General features: G+C 34.1%; 6 protein-coding genes across 6 annotated transcripts; 4 read left to right on the forward strand and 2 right to left on the reverse strand.

Annotated features, from left to right (window-relative positions):
* On the forward strand, window positions 1–6,009 carry LOC142975923 (kelch-like protein 5). Its single transcript, XM_076119076.1, has 10 exons — window positions 1–394; window positions 658–824; window positions 909–1,111; window positions 1,245–1,442; window positions 1,539–1,721; window positions 1,842–1,994; window positions 2,142–2,302; window positions 2,604–2,811; window positions 2,930–3,119; window positions 3,523–6,009. The coding sequence occupies exons 1-10, from the start codon at window positions 159–161 to the stop codon at window positions 3,663–3,665; spliced, it is 1,842 nt and encodes a 613-aa protein (XP_075975191.1). The 5' UTR covers window positions 1–158; the 3' UTR covers window positions 3,666–6,009.
* A 560-nt stretch (window positions 6,010–6,569) lies between these two features.
* CCT8 (chaperonin containing TCP1 subunit 8) lies at window positions 6,570–9,504 on the forward strand. The gene is made up of 6 exons (XM_076119028.1): window positions 6,570–6,741; window positions 7,193–7,750; window positions 7,837–8,211; window positions 8,306–8,532; window positions 8,734–8,929; window positions 9,037–9,504. The coding sequence occupies exons 1-6, from the start codon at window positions 6,682–6,684 to the stop codon at window positions 9,256–9,258; spliced, it is 1,638 nt and encodes a 545-aa protein (XP_075975143.1). The 5' UTR covers window positions 6,570–6,681; the 3' UTR covers window positions 9,259–9,504.
* Window positions 9,505–10,932: 1,428 nt separating this feature from the next.
* On the forward strand, window positions 10,933–11,759 carry LOC142976253 (c-Myc-binding protein). Its single transcript, XM_076119543.1, has 2 exons — window positions 10,933–11,096; window positions 11,309–11,759. The coding sequence occupies exons 1-2, from the start codon at window positions 11,082–11,084 to the stop codon at window positions 11,555–11,557; spliced, it is 264 nt and encodes an 87-aa protein (XP_075975658.1). The 5' UTR covers window positions 10,933–11,081; the 3' UTR covers window positions 11,558–11,759.
* Window positions 11,760–11,957: 198 nt separating this feature from the next.
* Window positions 11,958–13,873, reverse strand: ATPsynO (ATP synthase subunit O, mitochondrial). The gene is made up of 4 exons (XM_076119541.1): window positions 13,715–13,873; window positions 13,379–13,633; window positions 12,447–12,638; window positions 11,958–12,186 (listed from the first exon to the last, which is right to left on the reverse strand). The coding sequence occupies exons 1-4, from the start codon at window positions 13,739–13,741 to the stop codon at window positions 12,031–12,033; spliced, it is 630 nt and encodes a 209-aa protein (XP_075975656.1). The 5' UTR covers window positions 13,742–13,873; the 3' UTR covers window positions 11,958–12,030.
* Window positions 13,874–14,136: 263 nt separating this feature from the next.
* On the forward strand, window positions 14,137–16,997 carry LOC142976251 (8-oxo-dGDP phosphatase NUDT18). The gene has a single exon (XM_076119540.1). The coding sequence runs from the start codon at window positions 14,359–14,361 to the stop codon at window positions 15,358–15,360; it is 1,002 nt and encodes a 333-aa protein (XP_075975655.1). The 5' UTR covers window positions 14,137–14,358; the 3' UTR covers window positions 15,361–16,997.
* Window positions 16,998–17,085: 88 nt separating this feature from the next.
* Window positions 17,086–20,490, reverse strand: LOC142976250 (spermine oxidase). The gene is made up of 3 exons (XM_076119539.1): window positions 19,047–20,490; window positions 18,841–18,961; window positions 17,086–18,644 (listed from the first exon to the last, which is right to left on the reverse strand). The coding sequence occupies exons 1-3, from the start codon at window positions 20,402–20,404 to the stop codon at window positions 18,456–18,458; spliced, it is 1,668 nt and encodes a 555-aa protein (XP_075975654.1). The 5' UTR covers window positions 20,405–20,490; the 3' UTR covers window positions 17,086–18,455.
* Window positions 20,491–20,653: the final 163 nt, after the last annotated feature.

A 20,653-nucleotide genomic window follows, 5' to 3' on the forward strand; every position in this document is an offset into this window, starting at 1 on the left:
GTAAATTAACAACCCTAGCGATTCGCTCGGTGCCTGTCTTTGTCAAGAAGTGAAAAATAAATGTCTTTGTTTTCGTTTGTTGCTTTGTTGTGAAGTGCAGTTTCAGTTATAACAGAGAAAATTTTATTTTATTACTGCTGATATTAAAGAATTTAACTATGTCGGGTTGTGATACTCAGAAAGCTGAGGCGTCTAAAGACAATATATTATTGTCAACAAACTCAATCGACGAAGGTTTGCCCCGTGAGCTAAGCCAGTTAAGTCTCTCAAGTGCTTCAAGCGCAGAAGAATTCTTTTGTGATAAAGGACATGCAGACACAGCTTTAAAGAACATATTCAGCTACTTTCAATCACAAAAATTGTGCGACGTTACGCTCGTTGCAGGAGGATGCAGGTTTGTTTATTTACTTTCTTTACATTTGTAATGGTCATGCCAACTTCGCAAAACTTTGGTTTTATAGACTTAGATATGTAAAAGTGGCTATAATTAAATAATAATATATGTTTGTTATACAAACACGTATACTTTTGTACTAACAATTTAAATTGTATTAATTATTATTCAGAGATACCAACTCACAATAACACAAAGAATATTTTTCTCTTATTTTAAAAATGTACTGTATCTTTAGTTAAAATTATATATTTTTTGATCAGAATCCCTGCACACAAAATTCTCCTGTCGTCATGCAGCGAGTACTTTGCAGCAATGTTTACTGGCTCTCTGAGGGAAGCTCAGCTGGAGACCACAGAAATAACACTTGAGAGAGTTGATCCACAAGCACTACAAGAACTGGTCAACTACTGTTATACTGGCACTATAGGCTAGTGTACTTGTATTACATCAAGTCTTTTTATAATATTTTTAAATCAAATTGTTATGCTATACACTCTTTTTTGATTTGCAGAACTGAGAGAGGAAACAGTTGAGGTGCTCCTTTCAACAGCAAGCTTGCTACAGCTTAATTCTGTTACAAAAGCATGTTGCGCTTTCTTAAATAAGCAGCTGGACCCTTGTAATTGTCTGGGAATAGCTTTGTTTGCTGAGCAACAGTCCTGTTTGGATTTACACAAAAGTGCTTTAAAATACACATACCAGCACTTTATGCAGGTTCAAAATATTATTATTTGCATATTTATTATTTAAGCATACAGTCAAGATGATATTCTATTATATTAATTGCATTTATTATATTAATGCAAATGCAGGTTGCCTATATTTTCACAAAATTTTTATAATGCAGGTAGTGAAACATCAAGAATTTCTTGGCCTAACAGATGAACAGCTGGCAAGCTTGTTGAAATCAGATGATCTCAATGTTGTGACTGAAGAAAATGTCTTTGAAAGCCTGATGACATGGGTCCAACATGACAGTGCTATTAGAGAAAAGCATTTGCCTACTTTATTGAAACTTATTAAACTACCTCTTCTGTCATCTGAGGTATTACATATTATTTATCCATCAAATAGTAATTTAATTGTTTTACACTCTCATACAACCAATATTTCTAAAAAAACAAATTCTTTTTGTTTCTAGTACTTAATAGATAAAGTGGAACTGGCTTGTGGTAATGTACCTGAATGCCAACCATTAATAATGGAGGCTGTGAAATGGCATCTTCTACCAGAAAGGCGGTCTCTCCTTTTCTCTCATAGAACTAGACCCAGGACTTCAACTATTGGACGTCTTTTAGCTATAGGTGGAATGGATGGGTATAAGGTAATATAAGCAATATATGTGTACTAGTAAATTAAAGCTAAATAAAAGAGACAAAGCTCTCATAAGGCTTATGTTTTTCTAATAAATTATTATCTGGTTTAGTATTGAACTTATTTTCAGGGTGCAAGTAACATGGAAATGTATGATCCTCGTACAAACACTTGGACCCCTTTTATGAGGATGGGAGCTAGAAGACTGCAGTTTGGTGTGGCAGTATTGCAAAACAAACTTATTGTTGTAGGGGGCAGAGATGGTCTGAAGACATTGAATACTGTAAGGCTGATTTGAATATAAATCTACAATTATGTTATGAACAATTTGTTTTTAAGTTGAAGTGCAACACACTTTATCAGGTTTAAGGTAGTCTTTAATGTCAGGTTGTATAGTGCATAATACATTTAAACATCAATAATGTTGCAGGTTGAATGTTTTGACTTGTCGTCTCTGAGCTGGAGCGTGTTGGCGCCGATGAACACACACCGACACGGGCTAGGCGTCGCGGTACTTGGCGAGGGCCCAAACTGTCCTGTCTATGCTGTTGGTGGCCATGATGGATGGATTTACTTGAACTCTGTAGAGAGGTAACTGATATGACAACCTTAATCCAAAGTATATTATTATTATCCCAACTCGTTTTAAATTGCTAGTGATTGACATTAATATTATATTATAATGACTGGGCGAGAAGGTTAAACTATACTTGGCAGCGTCTTAGAGTCTCACTCGTTCTGCCAGCTCTTTCTGTTACTAAAGGACCTGGCCGCGAGCGATTACACTTTTTGCTCTTATTCGTTCTAGCAAATGACGGTCTGAACATGCTGACAAATGTAATGTGGGCGCAAGGACTACTCGAGCAGTAATTATTTAATTTGTATTTTATAGGTGGGACGCGTGTTCTCGCACATGGACGATGGTGTCGCCTATGACGGGCGCTCGTAGCACTTGCGGGGTGGCGGCCTTGAGGGGTCGCCTGTACGCCGTGGGCGGTCGTGATGGAGGCGCTTGCTTGCGTTCTGTCGAATGCTATGATCCGGCCACCAACCACTGGACAAATTGTGCGCCAATGTCGCGCCGCCGCGGTGGTGTTAGTGTGAGTATCGAGACGATTTGTCATTCCGTTTACTTGACGTACAAATTTGTTAAATAGAACAATAACAGTCCGAATAATAAGTAGTAAGTTTTAATACCAATTAACAATCGTTTTGAAGGTTTGCGCGGCTGGAGGCTACCTCTACGCTCTGGGAGGTCACGAAGCTCCCGCTAACACAGTTGGCGGGCGTCTAGCATGCGTCGAACGATACGACCCTTCAACAGACACTTGGTCGATTTTAGCGCGGCTGTCGTACGGACGAGATGCTATTGGATCCTGTCTGCTCGGTGACAGAATTGTTGCTGTTGGTAGGTGTTCATACAATCCACGTTATTCATCCGGAGTCCAAGTTCTCCAATGGCATTCATCTTCTTGAACTGTGGTCTGCGGAATTATGAATTTTTCAAAAATCGTGAAAATTTTTCTAAGTCCTAGTCGCCTTGCACACCCTTTGCTACACTCCAACCGGAATTCTTGGGGGGACCGCAGGTCTTATCTTAGAAATGAATACACCTTTTTTTATTAAACGTAAGAATAACTGCCAGCCATTCAGCGCTGACTGCTTTAGAAGTAAAATACTTTTTTGTTATTCAGCGAGTTCTTGAGAATATGCACGTTTTCCTAGGGGTCCGCGGACTGGAAGAATTTTAAAAACGTTATTATATTTACTTTGTTTATTTTTAACAAAATACTTACATATTCTACCTACAGGTGGATATGATGGAGTTCAATACCTGTGCGTTGTGGAAGTTTTCGACTCTGAAGGTAATTGCTGGCGCAAACTGGCTCCGCTGAGCACAGGACGTGCTGGTGCTGCCGTGGTCGCCGTCCCGCCGCCCAAGAACCTGTTCTGATACACCAGTCACCAACTCGTTACTTACATACTAGCGTCATGGTTCAAACCGAATATACATATCGGCAAAAAATCTCAGTAGGCAAACAGTGTCAACTTTACTTAGATACTGCGTGCAAACATTATATAAACAATAGTGTTAAGATAAGGGAAAGGGTATGTTAACTGCTGTAATCTTTCCTTCGATTTTACATTTATTCATAATTTGTGGTAGTCAATACAATACTGACCCTGAGTAGGTAGGTATTAGGTATTTTAGAAATTGTTCGCATGTGTACTTATTTCCAAAGCTGATAATGAAAGGGCAGCTTAAAGTGAGTCTATTTATTAAGACTGTTTATTTCTTGTTTTGGATTCCATTGTCGAATTTAACTAAAGATATACTTATGTTTTACCTCGGTATTCGCGTGCGATCTGTATGGAATCATATAAACATTACCTAAACCGCCTTTTAATTTAAATGTTCCTTTTATTCTGTGATCTTATTGCCTTTATTTTGAATTCTGTTTAAATCCATTTGATCACACGTGAGTCTAGGAAATCATACTGAAACCGTGCTTAACACTTTGAATGCCACCACAATGCAATTTCGCAATGTCCTGACTCCTGTTTAATGCGAACATATTGCGATCGACACCCGTATTGCCGGCACTGTATGTTGTAATTACTGGTCGCCACTGGTGTGTTCTTACATACTTGCTTAACATTTACGAAAAAGTGCCTTCTGTGTCGGCGGCGGCATTCTAAGTGTTGAGTAGCATGGTATAATAAATATTGAAACATTCTGAATTGGTAACTGATCTCAGTAATTAGCCGTGATAAAAAAACAGATAGTATATGTAACTTTCTAGTTTTAGTTATTATTTAGGAGACTGCTGGAAAACGCGCGCGGTCCAGTCCAGTGCGCTTCCAGGATTTGTTTATTTTTATTGAAACTTTATCGATTATACACTATGTTATACTAATTAGGGAAAGCCTCCACATACAAAATTTGAAGTTAGTCGAATATTTTCTTGCTTTTGTTTACTGATCTGTTATTTTGTAGGCCATTCGAGGCTACGATCAGTACGATCTCACATTAATGTTAATAATATCCAGGTGCTTTCGACTGTCTCTCTTACTTATTATAGGTACATTGTGCTGAATAATTTATAATATGGGAAAGAGACGAGGGCTAAAGTCATACAACACTTTAATGTGGCGTATGGCAGGTGCCGCCTCATAAAAAGCAAAGCGGTGGATTTAGGGAACGCAAACTGTTTTGCATTACTTAATTATTACATCAAGAGTAAATTAATACTTATACGTATAGTGTATTCACTGTCAAAATATCAGTTAGTACTAATCTACTGCCTGGCTAACAACTACATGGACTATCAAACGTGCAAAATTTTACAATATAATGAAGTTTATAAAATTACAATTTATACTAGATTTATTTATTTTAAAATTATTAGACTTTAGTTTGATATAATTTATTTACAAATAACATTGAGCCGAGCTCAAATCGCGAAATGCAATATCGTGCACCTTTTATTTCATTTGATGTATGTACATAAATACCGATAAGACTTTTTAAAAGTCATCCGAATCTAAATATTTTTTAATATTTTTGACTAGAGGTCATCGTATATCCTTTTGGTCCCCAGAATAAAAAGTGCGAGAGGCTTTCATGTATTTTAATTCTTATTACTCGTGTGTTTAATAAGTATAATTTGTATTCCTTATTTTGATAGCAAACAGTATTATTTTACATTTATTTTTATTACCCGGATTCGTAATTTAATGTCATTAGGGGACCATCCTGTGATGTTAGTGCTAGGAAATCGCTAGGATTTAATCATAGGTCAACGTGCTTAAAAATGTATCTGAAAGAACCTTAATGACTATCGTCAATATCATGGTTTTATGACGAGTAAGTAAATACTAATTTGATTTACTTACTTAATATTATAAGGGGTAGTCATTAAGTCACCGGAAAAAATAATTCTGACCAAAAATATGTATTGTATCAATTATATGTCTATGTTCTCAGTGTTTAGAGATGTCCAATATTTATATAATTAAGTTCCATTCCAAAAAAAAAATTGCATGCTTGTATACAAAAATATTCTTTTGATGATTTTTTTGGCATGATGTATTGGCTGTAAAAGTTAGTAATAGTATGTTATGACTATAAAAAAAACTATTGTTTTAATGTGTCTCCCGATTAGAATAACCAAGTTTAAACTACTGTCTATTCATGAAATAATAATGTATGAATAAATAAATGTTGCCAAAATTATTCTTCAACCTGAAATCATTTCCAGTGATGTATTTTAATTGAATAAACTGTAGCTATTAAAATTAAAATATTTTTTTCTCATCGAGTACCTTCCTTCCATATTTTTGAAGACGATTCCCACATGAAATATTAAAAAAATTGCATAACGAGGATTTCGAAAACGCACACCGAAGTTAAAATAAAGATTAAAAACCTACGATTTACACAAATAATTATATTTATGTACACGCTATGTGTTCTTTTGTAATTATAAATAAAAGTGATAATCACTTTCGTCATCTTATTGTGTAATCAACGAAACTGGAGATTTTTTTTTTACTAGACATACCTAAGTACTGATATTATCAAGTTATGCAGCATTATTAGAATTGCTAAGGATATTAATTACGTAGGTACTACTTCCAACGCTTGTCTGTTCAAATTCGACATAGTAGTTAATGTACCTACAATTTTATTTTATTTTTTTTGTTGCGTCTAGTACATTGTGTTGTGTGTGTGTTTTTTTATTTATTACAGTATTGTATACCTACTTTTTGCCCGACAGGTTAAGCTTCTAGCGTAAAACGGAGTATAAATAACATTACCGAACGAAACAATATTCGTTCATCTGACTCCTTTTCATTCACTCATTCATTCATTTATGATCGTGATTTGGTTACACCGGACTTCAAAAATCACGAGGAAATCGAGATAATTTCTTTGTAATAAAAGTGATACAGATTTCAACCAAAACATGGCCTTACACGTACCTAAAGCTCCGGGTGTACCCCAGATGTTGAAAGATGGGGCTCGGGTAAGTTTTTGAGTTTACTAATTCATAACCAAAAATGTGAGCTACCACTGCGTGCACTTCATCTGTTTCTATAACTTTCAATAATTTCCTAACGTAAAGCTTAAAAGCCAAAATTATGTACAAATTTCAAAGATAGTACCTGAAAGTAACATTATACTTGCTTATGTTTATTATTTGAAAAGAAGTTTTAGAAATTTTCGGAGTGTAATGGAAGCTTGCAAATGACTCAGTTTTATGTTAGAGACCTGAGATCAGCGGCCATGCAACAGGCCGACAATAATAATTTTAACTAATTAAATAACAATACTGTAATTTACAGTATAATTTTACATACTGGCAGGGGCTTTTATGTTAGTTTACAAAGTATTGAAACCAGAAATTTCCCTAGATTAATGTTTGTCTTTTGTGGCAAATAATGAAGTGTCTAAAATCGTTTCATGACTACTTCCAGATGTTCTCTGGCCTGGAAGAAGCAGTTTTCCGAAACATAAATGCTTGCAAACAATTTGCCCAAAGTGTGCGCTCTGCATATGGCCCTAATGGAATGAACAAAATGATTATTAATCATATTGATAAACAATTTGTAACCAGTGATGCTGGTACCATCATCAGAGAACTTGATGTTGAACACCCTGCAGCTAAATTGATGGTTCTGGCAAGTCAAATGCAAGATGCTGAGGTCGGTGATGGAACAAACTTTGTTATTGTTTTGTCTGGAGCTCTCCTTGAAGCTGCTGAGGAACTGTTGCGTTTAGGTGTCACACCCAGTGAGATTGCTGATGGGTATGAAAAAGCTCTAGAGAAGTGCATTGAGATTCTCCCCAGCCTTATCTGTGAAGAAATTAAGGACTGCAAAAATGTTGATGCAGTCACCAAAGGCATTATTCCCTCAATAATGTCTAAACAGTATGGCAATGAAGATTTCATTGCAGGACTGGTTACCAAAGCATGTGTGGCTATTCTCCCAGAAAAAACTACATTTAATGTTGATAATGTGAGAATATGCAAAGTAAGTATTATTTTTCTGTAAAACTGCATACATGATTGATTATCATTATTAAATATTTTATTTAATTAATTTCCTCTGCATTACAGATTTTGGGATCAGGACTCCTACAGTCTGAAGTACTCTCTGGTATGGTGTTCAAACGAGAAGTAGAAGGAGATGTGCCCTCAGCCAAAAATGCTAAAGTAGCTGTGTACTCCTGCCCTGTAGATATCACTCAAACTGAGACAAAGGGCACAGTCTTGATCAAATCTGCTGATGAACTCCTTAACTTTAGCAGAGGAGAGGAATCACTTCTCGAAAAACAGATCAAAGAAATTGCTGATGCTGGAGTCAAGGTTATTGTAGCTGGAGCTAAGTTTGGTGATATGGCACTGCACTTCTTAAATAAGTTCGGTATTATGGCAGTCCGCCTGAACTCCAAGTTTGATATTCGCCGTCTTGCAAAAACTGTTAATGCTACTGTAAGTAAAAACTCTATTTTATATTAGCGTTGCGCATTGCTTTAACTGGTTTGATATGAAGGAATTTTGTCATTACATTGTATACTCCTTGTAGGTGTTGCCACGTCTAACGACACCCACAGCTGAAGAGCTTGGATATTGTGACTCAGTTGGTGTTGAAGAAGTGGGAGATACACGTGTTGTTTACTTCCGCATGGAGAGCAGTGAATCACGCATTTCCACAGTTGTTATCAGAGGTTCCACTGACAATTATATGGATGACATTGAGAGAGCTATTGATGATGGTGTTAACACCTTCAAGGGAATTGCTAGAGATGGAAGGTATGGTTCCTAACTGTTAACCACAGGTTTCAATACTTTAATATATTCTTATTAAAAAACAATAGAAAACTGATCAAGATTGACCTTTTATATTCTGACAGATTACTTGTTTACACTAAACCATGGCAGTCCCAAGTACATTTTCACAGAGTAGTAATTTAAATGTATTGTATCTCATTGCTATTAATATTTATTTTACAGATTCGTCCCTGGTGCTGGTGCCACAGAAATTGAATTAGCCCAACAACTCTTACAATACGCTGATACTCTGCCTGGCCTAGAACAATATGCAGTAAGGAAATTCGCAGTCGCCCTGGAGAGCATCCCCAAAGCTTTGGCAGATAACTCGGGTGCAAATGCTACAGAAGTAGTTAACAACATCTACAAGGCTCACAAGGTAGTGTAATGTTATAATACCTTATCTATTACAAATGAGTGTTATAATAATAATTTATTTCCTCCATTTCAATCCTTGTAACTATAACATTCAAACCATTTTTTCAGGAGGGCAACAAGAATGCTGGGTATGACATTGAGTCTGAAAACAGTGGTACTTGTGACACAAAGGAGAAAAATATTTTGGACTTGTATATGCTTAAGTACTGGGGTCTCAAATACGCCGTCGGTGCCTCCACCACTATTCTCAAAGTGGACCAAATTATCATGGCTAAGAGAGCAGGAGGTCCTAAACCGAAACCCGCAGCAGGAAGCGATGACGAGTCTTAATTTTATCTTAATATAATTATATTATTAAACAGCAAAGTATTTTAGTTAAATGTATGGTATAAAATATACAGCTTTATTTTTAAAATACACCCTAATTTTCAATTGTACTAAAATTTTTGAGGTACTTGATTCTTTTTTGTCTTCACTCGAAAACAAATCTTATTGCTTACGTTATTAATATTATTCTTTAAAACAATAATTGTCTTATAAGTACCACAATGCCTAATAAAACTTTAACTACACAAATGTGTGTTATTATTTTAATAGTAGCTAAGTTTTAAATGAGCATGGAAACAAGAAATGTTTTGTTTAAAGTTTATGTGTCTTTATATTAAAGCAATAGTCTCTACTAAAGGCTGCGCTCAGCCTTATCCTACCCGATACCAAGCCTTCGAAGCTGGTAAATGTAGTAGTGGTGTTACTATGTACCTATCTCGTTCATACTATCTAGCTGACAACATCAGCAGAGTAGATGAACGCCATTTAACTTGTGTGTCTCACAGAGTACAATGTATTATGTGTCTGGACTGAATAAAGCAACACGCCTCCAAACAAAAAGCTAAGAATATAACACAAGAGGGTTAGAGACGTATGTGCAAGGACGGCGCGGCATAATTTCGTTCACTCATGGTTCACCCACATTCTACTACGTTCGCAATCTTAGGCGTATCTACTCACTTAAGTATTTTTCTGGGCTGCTGCGATAGTACCTACCTATATAAAAAGCGGTTTGCTTACAGGCTTACAGCTGATAAAAAACATCGTGGCAGAAGTAGAGGTCTTGGGTTCGACTCCGAGGTCGGGCTAAAATTATTTTCTAAATAATTATCCTGATAATAATCTCTCAGTGATTGCCCATTGCATAGAAGTTAGTAAGTTTAGGTTGTAGGCCACCGTGCCTCAGAGTGTACGTAATGCTATCGGCCGCTGTATCTGACTTCACACTTCGCATGTCGGTTACCCCACCAGGCTAAGAGTGCACCTATGTATGGTGCAGACTCAGACTCAATGAAACGCCGTCTAAGCCGAATATCGGACAGGTGGACGCCATTCACTAATTATTATAAAGCTCTATAACTTATTATTAGTTTGATAGTGTTTTAATTAACGATGTTCTTGCGCCCATAAGACACGGTCTGACATTCAATAATTAGAGTTTATAGTCATCTTTACATAAATCAATATTTATTTATCTTGTTTCTTTCCCTCTTTTTCTGTTTTGAAAGAGCCCTCAAGTAATAAGTTTTTTCTCCACACAATCATGATAAATGTCTCAAAACAGTGAAAACTTTTGGGAAATTTACTCACAACAATCAACTCTCAAAAAAATGTTGGGAAAACCGGAAGTTGGTATAAAATTGTCAAATAGTAGGTACCTACCTATACATAAATTGTTTTCCTTCAGGTAAGTGCCTACCTAAGTCTGGTAACATTTAGGATCGATTGTCTTTTTTTTAGGCTTTTTATAAAGGAGCATTCGCATCATTTGTCAACTGCTATTTTAATTTGATCAGAATGGAGTAAATTCTCACTTTAATATAAAACTCTATACTTCGAAGAGAAAAAAAATAAAATATTGACCATCTTTATATTTATAATATATATTCTTATGGGTATTTTTTTTCATTCGTTTATCTGTAGATATTACAGCACATACACAAAGGTGGCATTTGAAGAACCCATTACTGAAAGGACTATTCACTTGACAGATCTGACGAAAAGCTTGTAGCCGCACGATATTTGCGATTCTAGAATTATTATACTTTATTTATCTTGTTATTATCTAAATATTTGTTTCAGTTCTTTTGAAGAAATAGTCAAACATGTCTTCATATAAAGTAAGTCGAATAACTAAGTGCAAGTTATTAAATTCGTATAATATAAATTACCAAATGTCATATTGTAAACAATCTAGTTGTTTTTATTGAAAATATTGAATTGTGAAATATATTTTTTGGTTGGGTTTCATCAGAACTCTTTTTTTGATTTGAGGAACACGCTTTTTTCCGTGGATTAACGTTCTCAAACAATTGCGCATTTTTATTTTCAGCCTATCGATTCTAAACGTGAAGAATTCAGAAGATATTTAGAAAGAGCCGGCGTTATGGATGCCCTGACCAAAGTTCTTGTTAGTTTATACGAAGAGCCGGATAAACCTGAAGATGCCCTAGAGTATGTGCGTAAACATTTGGGAACTGACGGTGGAGATGATGAATTAGAGGCCGCAAGAGCCCGCATTGCCGAGCTTGAAGCTGAAAATGCATTGCTCAAAGGCGAAGCCGCCCCAACGGAAGGATAGAACTGCTCATTTACTATTATCTTATAATTAATACATGTTCAATTTAAAGATCTCTAATAATATTGATCTCAGATTAAAATATTCTTGTTGATTCTAGAGAAATATAACTTAGGGTTATGATTACTGTGAGAGTATTATTTTTGTTATAAGTATATCTGATTTGGCAGCGTAAGAAGTGCTAAATAAATTTTTGTTCTGATTATTATTTCGTTTTATTTATCATCAATAATGAGAATAATATATTCTTGGAGATAAAAAATTGTTTATTAGAGGCATTTGGTGTCCAATTTTGAAGTTGCTAAAAGTTCGTGTTATTCATGGTATTTCAGGATATAATGAAGTAAGTAGTTCAGAAAAATTATATTATATAATAATAATAAGGTTAAATAAAACAAATATGTCTATGAGTAACACTGATTTAAATATTGTAGTTATCCTTTTCTAATTATACAGCACATGACTATTTACTTAAATTAAACAGCAGCACTGATCAGTTCGGTGTACTTCTTAACTTTGCTGGCAACACTCATGTCCACGTATTTGTCGCCAATAGATACAACCATGCCACCAATCAGAGCAGGATCAACCTTGGCAGTCAACTGAAGGGTTTCATTGGATTTCAGGAATTTCTGAAAAAAAAGTGTAAATTTTGTACAAATTGGTTTAACACAAAGCAGGGATGACACTACAAGGCTGTGTATGCACAGATAACACATAACTTGCTTGCAGAGCACTCAGATCCTGTCATCTCCTGTGAAGGCCCAGCTTCATGTAATATTCTTTTAATATTTATACCACAAAATTACATGTCAGGTATCATGCGACCCAGCCAGGACTAGACTTAGCCCAACACCTTATAATTGTTTAGAAGTAATATTTTGTATCAAACCTTAAGAGCAGCTTCCAAGTTCTGTCTCTGGGCTTGGTCAAGAGGCTTGGCAGTGACAACTTCACAGGTAACCTCACCACGGTGGGCAGCCATCATGATCTTGAATGCGTTAATTACAGCTTCAAGTTTATCCAAACGACCATTCTCAGCCAAAAGACCAAGTAAGTTGCTGGTGGTTGGCGACATCTTGGTCTGGAAAATATTTTTGAAGGTTTCAAATATTTGAATAGGTAAGTTTAATATATTATGTTGGATATCATGTATATGTGGCACTAACTACACATGAACCTATCATAAATGGAAAACATATTTATTCATGTAACTCAATATGTCCTAGCAAAAAAGTAATAAGATGACAGTACATACATCTTGACTAAGAAGTTTTTTATGTATTTTTTATACAATTTAATTTTTTGAGCATAATCTATATAATCCTTTGACTTAAATTAGTTATTCATCTGAAATAACCACTACAGATAACTGAATGATCATTTTGTTTATATTCATGTAATTATAAAGCTCCCAATCCAATCAAACTTCAATACTAAAGAACAAATCAACTAATGGTGTAAATCAGAATAATTAGTCTGTTTGTTTGGAAATAATTGTTCTGACAGAGACACACATCAAGATCAAATAGCAATTGCAGTACAGTCTGAAAAATTATAAAATATAAAAATAAAATTACGAATTTAAAACATTCTTGTTCACAAATTATTGACATCCCTGTATACATAAATACAATAAAACCTAACATTATACTTTTACTAACAAACAGTGAATGATTAACATTTGTTTGATTTACATTAACAATGTTCATTCAATCTGAATACCTGAAATATGATTGATGGTAGTCATGTAATCATAGTAAAAATATATAACCTAACAAGTGTAATTGTATTTTGCTGTTATTGTAATAGCAGTGAGTGTACCTGCGTAGCAACATGCTTCAAGGCCTCGGACTTCAAATTTCTCTTCAAAGTTGGGTTAATGATGAACTCCTTGAGTTTAGCATCGGTCTTGATGGACTGCTGGAACTGAGACAGTTCTTTCTCAACAGTGTCCAAGGTCTTGTTTTTCGAAGCCGCGGAGTATAAAGCTGATGCGTATCTGCCTTCAAGTCCGAATACCTGCACCGGCGGCTTGACCATTTGACTTGCTGAAGCCGATGTGCTCAAGGAGCGCACCTACAAAATATTACGTAACTTATTTATTCAAGTTTAAGCAACAGAAATTCCATTGATTTAACATAGTTTATGAATATTTACCAGCATATTTCCCTTTGTGAGAGACATCGTGATATTGTGTTAAGTGTGGTTACTTAAAAACCTCTTCACAGTATAACGAGGGACTACGATTTTTAGTCAATTACCACCGAGTGCCAGGATCTGCCAAAACGATCCGATCGATTTTGACAATTTTGACACTTGACAGATGATTCTACGAACTAGGCATGGGACACGCACGACACGTTATACACGCTTGAACTAAACTTTTAGTTGACATAAACAATTATGTATTGGTATACCTATTTATAATCAATTCCAGTTTATATTAGCTAGTATTAACGTCAGTAGGTAAAATCATAAACAATAACATTAGTTATTTCCATTTATTTAATTCTAAATGCCTGTACTCCTTTATTTAGTGAATGTGGTAGAACGATGTGTATGTTTGATGTGGCCAATGGCCATCTCTAACATTCACTACACACACCACCGCCGCGCTGTGTCCGCATTTCAAACATTCACTGACATATATTTCAATAGTAAATAAAATTTGTTTTAACGTGATTTCTAAATCTGCGTTGCAAAAGCACCAACAATTATAAGTGAAGTGGGTCTTGTTCTCAAATAGCAACTTCTAAGCACAATTATTAATTTATTATATGTTTGAATAAAACTAGGTAATTATGTCGCAGCAAGCGAGCACAAGTATGTCTAGACTATTAAGTGGGCTAGGTCTGCAAGGCGACGAATACAGTATTTGTGACTTCACTATTGCTGATCAAAATTCCGTCGCTGAATCTCAAGGCATAACACCTACCACTCCTTCGAATTTCAAACCGGTACTTGGGAGCAACGTCACTTACGTCGTCGCTTGTGTGATAATAAATGAATCTAATGAAGTGTTGATGATGCAAGAAGCTAAAGAGAGTTGTGCTGGTAAGTGGTACTTACCTGCAGGACGCATGGAAAAAGGTGAAACTATTGTAGAAGCAGTTACAAGAGAAGTTCTTGAAGAGACAGGTCTTGAATGTACACCCAACACTTTGTTGATGGTAGAAACTGCAGGCGGAATGTGGTATAGGTTTGTTATGAGTGCAACTGTTATTGGTGGCGAATTGAAAACACCAGCAAGGGCTGACAAAGAGTCTTTGCAAGCAAAATGGATTGGTAATTTACAAGAAATCTCATTAAGATCAAATGATATAATACATCTTATTGAAAAAGCCCAAAGTTACAGGGTCAATAAAATAAATGGTTTATGGCATGATGATATTTTACCAGCACCAGTTCCTCATGTTAAGGATTTATTGAGGTTAATTGTTGTTATAAAGAAAAGAAGTACCAATAAGCTGCATGTACTATTAAGTGAAAAAACTGCTCTACATTACCCAACATGTGAGATAAATCCTGGAAAAAGTGTTCATTCTACCTTGAGAAGATTTATGGTGGAGATGTTCGGTGCTGACGTAGGCCAGCATCGTCCATTAGGACTTCTCAACTTGGAGCATGATCCTACTGAAGATGGCTGCTGTCTCACTCTGCTGGTAGCTTTTAGGGCTCCTTTAGAGGAAGTGCCTTTAATTGGAAAGTGTGTCTGGCAAGAACTACCTAAGGAGATTGAAAATAAATTACTGGCAATTATAACATCAAAAAATTCAACAGTAGAATTGCATGTTGTTCGTTAAAACAGAGACAATTTTGGAACCATGACAATATTTTGATGAACACCATATTATATTATTTTGGTGTTTATAATCAGAACTAGTGATATATATTATTCCGTCCTATACTGAGTAATAGTATGTGAAGGTAAAAAGTTTAATATCTCAGTTTGTTAGTTCACAACACCTGGCATATTCCACATTAAAATTACTTTACCATGAGAAGGTATAAATAGTAGCTCTCTAGAGGTATTTTATAATAAGTCTTGCCTATCTATTTATGGTAATGGAGCTAATCTATATGGGAATACTCACTAAATATTTTTACAAATTAGATTAGATTGTCATTTTAAGCATGATTGTTTCAAATTGGTTTTTTGTATTACTAAAACAATCATGATATAAACTTAATACTCATTAATAATTTTAAAAATATACTACCTGTTAATAACACAACTAATAATCTATAGATGACATTACTGTGTAATAATAATATTGTATTAAAAATACCTGTATATCATTGTAAAATTATGTAGTGATGTAGAGCTATTGTACTCAGTATTGTTTAGTTAAATATGTTATTCTATTAGTTAAGTAAAGGGGACATTCCATGGTATAAGAACATAGTATTACATATTTCTTACTAATTATAATAATATTTTAATATTAACAAATGTTGACTCACATTACTTTAATTAATTGTATTTTTTTTGTACCTGTGATTGGTTAAAATATTTTTGTTTTACCATAATATTATTTTAATGTAAATCATTGTTAATATTTTAGTACAGTTAAATTGTTATTACAAACATCTAAAAGGTGGTTTTATACAGGGTGGCACCTAATCACGCATTATAAATTATATTGCAAAATATTGATACTTTTCAAATGTACCTTTGTACAAAAAATATTGTTTAACATTCAGTATCTTGGACACATATTTTTGTTGCAGGTTTTAAATTGTTCATGTTATTAAAATAGACTGCCAATATATTGTGGAGTACAACCACTACATTTTATTGTCCACCCCATCTTTTGAGCCTATCTTGATTATTGACAACTACTAACAACAAAGTTGTTTTATTTTAGAGGCAATTTGTACTCTAATTGTAGCCATTGAATTATGAAAGATTATTTGATTGTATTATACAAGAAAACATTTACCAAGCAATATATCATTATTTGTGCTATACTATATGACACCTTGGTTATGAATGTGGTTAAAATATTTAATTTTCTAACATTATTTTGTTTAAAAACGTCACCTAATCCTTAATAATTTTATATGTGCCAATACAAAGTACACTTTATCATAATATATTCCATATGTAAAACTTTGAATAACGCTTACAAAAGCTGAATTCTTTGTTAACCCTTAAATTAATTCTGGACTCCATTTGATATTGTATAGTATTGACAAATTACAGTTAATTTTAAGTTTTGCATCTACATAATAAATAATGTTTAAGACCAAATATAACTGATATACCAACAATATTATAGGTAGATAACAAGAAGACATTAACAATTCAACAATATACATAAACTTAGGCTTTAATATTTTACAGATGTATTTAAGTTATTATTATTTTGTTATTTTTGTATATTACTAATGATCCTGCTTCACTGTTTATCTACTAATAAATTTTTATTGAAATAAATGTGTTAATTTTGTAGAACCTCATCTTCAAACAATCTCTATTTATTATATGAAGGATAATTAAAACATTTTGTAATATTTTGATGATTTATTAAAGCGGTACAAAAAAACATTGCATTGACTAGAAAAAAAAACAAATATTATGTAACCTAATTATATTTAATAAGTCTAAAATCTGGAAATGCATAAAGATAACATGAATTATTGCATATACTACTGTTGAGATGTGCCAATTAAGCTTGCTATATGATTTATAATATACAGCTCCCTAAGCAACTGGTCCAAATGAACTGTCTTTAGTAAAAACTTTCTCAAAGGTATTATCATTCAGGTATGCATTTACATAGATATCATGTTTTCGTAGTTGAAAACAACTCATAATTTGCATTTCATCTACAGTTTTATACAAAGCTATTAATTATAACATAATAATCTACATTATTCATTACACTATAATTTGGTAATATAGGTCAATCCATGATTCAGGTTTGCTGATATACATTATCATTATAATCACACCAATTTTTTCTAAGTATTATGTATTAAAAGCAATACTGTGTCATATGTGAATTTTTGCAAACATTTCCATTTGTGCTGTCTGTTCATACTTATTGTTACAATTGTGTTAAAAAATCAGATGACTTGAGGTGTTGTGGCTATTTTGTTTCTAAAAATAACTGTTATTATCGGAAATAATTATATATTTAATACTGTAACGTTTCAAACTTAATTCCAGGTGAACTTCTTAAGAATAGGCCAATGAATTAATGTATTAGAAATTTTATAAATCCAAAAACATATTACGTATTTTTTCCTAGTAAATGGGGCTCTTTACACTTTTGTGTATACTTTTGATTTCAATGACAAATTGTTTGAACCATTGCCCACATATTTTTGAATAATTTCAGGTACTGAAAGAAAAAGCAAAGAAATCAATGTCAATGAATTATCAGATATTTTTTATAGATGTAGGTATATACTTATCTAACAAAATCGGAAGTTAATTATTTTGTAGATAGCCTATTTCAAAGTCCATGTACTATAATAAAGTAATCATTTTCAAAATAATTTAGCTCAATACATTACCCTAAGCAGATTCTCACATCAAAAGTGCTATGATACTATGGTTATAACAGTTGTAAGGCTTTTTTACTTGAACATTTATCCAACACAACCATACTTTAGTATTTAAAACATGTTTTCAAGAGAGCAAATAATTTTAATGTTTAACTATTATTTAACATATTTAATAAATAAATAATTCCATCACTGAAGTTCTAATAGCAGAAACATATAACTGCTTATATTTACTAGCAACAGTAGCATTAAACAAAATCACAATTCTTATGAGTAAAATGGGCACAGCCTATGTCATGTCTGATGGATAAATACAATGAGAGTCATATTGCACCTTGGTGCTGTGCATAGGATTATGGTCTTACGCCATCCAGTATTACATTTAACCCTCAAGTTGTATTCCTTGTATCCAGGAATTTAGATCTGCTGATCCAGGACACTCTAAGAAGTTTTCTTCTGGTTCTTCTGCAGCCAGTAATCGTCGGGCAGTTGACTGTCCAGTTAAGTAAGCACCATGAGCTGTAGAGTAGAAGTTGCTGTGTGTGTGCTCTCCAGCAAAGAGCAAAACAGGCTGTAATGACATTAAATTGTTATTAATAGAATGTTAAGATTCAACCTCACTGAATAAACAATATTCAATGTGAAACATGGCTGCATTAAATATAATACAGTGCTCTGCAAAGTTAATTTTAATAAAAAAATACAATGGGACCATTTATTTTTAGACCTTTTGAAAAAGATCTGAAAAGGCTTTGAATTTATTTTACCTTTTTATCATGTACATTTCTGAACAATGGCTGAGCTAAGCTTTCAATATCACTTTGGCTTGCTCCCACAGCTATGGCAGTGTATGAACCTCTTGTGTAGGGTTGCTTTTTCCAACTTGTGCTGTAAAAACAACATAGGTATAAGTCAAATCATATTCAATAAAGTCAGTATATGCAAAATAACAAGAACACAAGTTTTAACTAACCAAACACACTTCTGAGGCTCAGGAACAAATGGGTCATTTAAGAATTTGCGTAATATCTTTGTGCATGTAGTTGAAACTTCTTCATTTGATAATGATTCCATATACTCTGCCTCTTTACCTGACAGCCATCCTAACAATAAAGTTTCTGATACTTTGCTAAATGAATATATTTTTTTATACCATGAATCTGATATATCTTCAGGTGTAGGTGAACTCTCCCATAATAACATGATCTCAGTAATTTCTGGATTTAAGAATGGTCTGTCATATTCTAAAAATATTTTATCTACAGTACTAAACAATAATCTTTCAAGAGACTCCATTTTATATTGTGGCAAGGCAGGTTCAAATAAGGTATCAGCATTGTCTTTTAGTACTCCCAGAGGTATGGTACATATGACATGATTTGCATAGAAAGTTTCACCATTCTCACATACCACTTCAACTTGATTTGTTTTGGATTTCTTTGACTTTCTCGTAACATCTGTCATTGAAGGTCCTTCCCCAGGATTCACAGTCTTGTCAGAAGACGAAGACTTTGAAATGTCTTCAATCACTGTCTGATCAGAGTCTTCAGACTCTTCACCAACATCTTCTAAAGGTCTTGAACTATGCTCATCTGAATCCCATTTTATTTTACTTACAGCATGACCTTTTAATATTTTATCAGGTGCAATGTTTTTTGTCAGTGGTTCTAAAATCGAACTGTATCCTGAAGGTATCATAATGTTTCCACCTTGAAGCTCTGTATAACTGCCAAGTTCAAGAAGATCAATATCATCCATGCTGTTACAGCCAGATATGCATGTTTCTCTTTTTAAAAGACAGTCAAATATTAGCCTCCGTAATTTCTTTTCTTCTGATGATGGTAAACGCTCGAGGTAAATAGTGGCTTCCAAATTGATGTGCTCACCTACACTGTGTATATCAGGTGGTGGTAAATACTGACACAAAAAATACTCTTCACAGCGCCTAAGGAAGCAGACATACGCTTCGTGTATTTCGTGCAGTACCCCGAAAGGTACTTGCTTCCCATCTTCTGTGGCAGCTATAACCTTATGCGGTTTTGGTATGTTTATTATGTTTACAAGACTGTTGGCCATTGCTATCTCAAAAATTGGGTTACCTAAAACTCCATGTATCCAATTAGCTCCTAGCTCAACATTTTGATTTTTCATTGGTATTGAAATTATACGGCCACCGATACGTTTCCTAGCTTCTAAAATGATGAAGTCTTGCATGCCATTCTTCAGAAGGTAATTGGCGGCAGATAATCCAGCCATGCCAGCGCCAATAATTAAGACGTTACACTTATTAGTATCACATTTTTTACTAGAATTTATGTTTTCGTCACCCATAATAATTAAAATTGGCTAATACTTGTATTATTTTGTCAGTATTGTCAGTACCACTTTTTGACATTCAGCTGGTTACGACATCTTTGTCCTTCACTTCAAATTTAAAAATGAATTTATATCAATTATTTGTCTGTGGTCAAGAGTCAACATGCATAAATCAATTTAATCCTCTGACTCGACTAAGGAAAAATTAAAATCCTCGTATCGATGCATCAGTAGAGAAACATACTTGTGCTAGGTACATTCGAT

Source organism: Anticarsia gemmatalis, chromosome 10 (genome assembly GCF_050436995.1).
Source record: "Anticarsia gemmatalis isolate Benzon Research Colony breed Stoneville strain chromosome 10, ilAntGemm2 primary, whole genome shotgun sequence".
Classification (NCBI taxonomy): Eukaryota; Metazoa; Arthropoda; class Insecta; order Lepidoptera; family Erebidae; genus Anticarsia; species Anticarsia gemmatalis.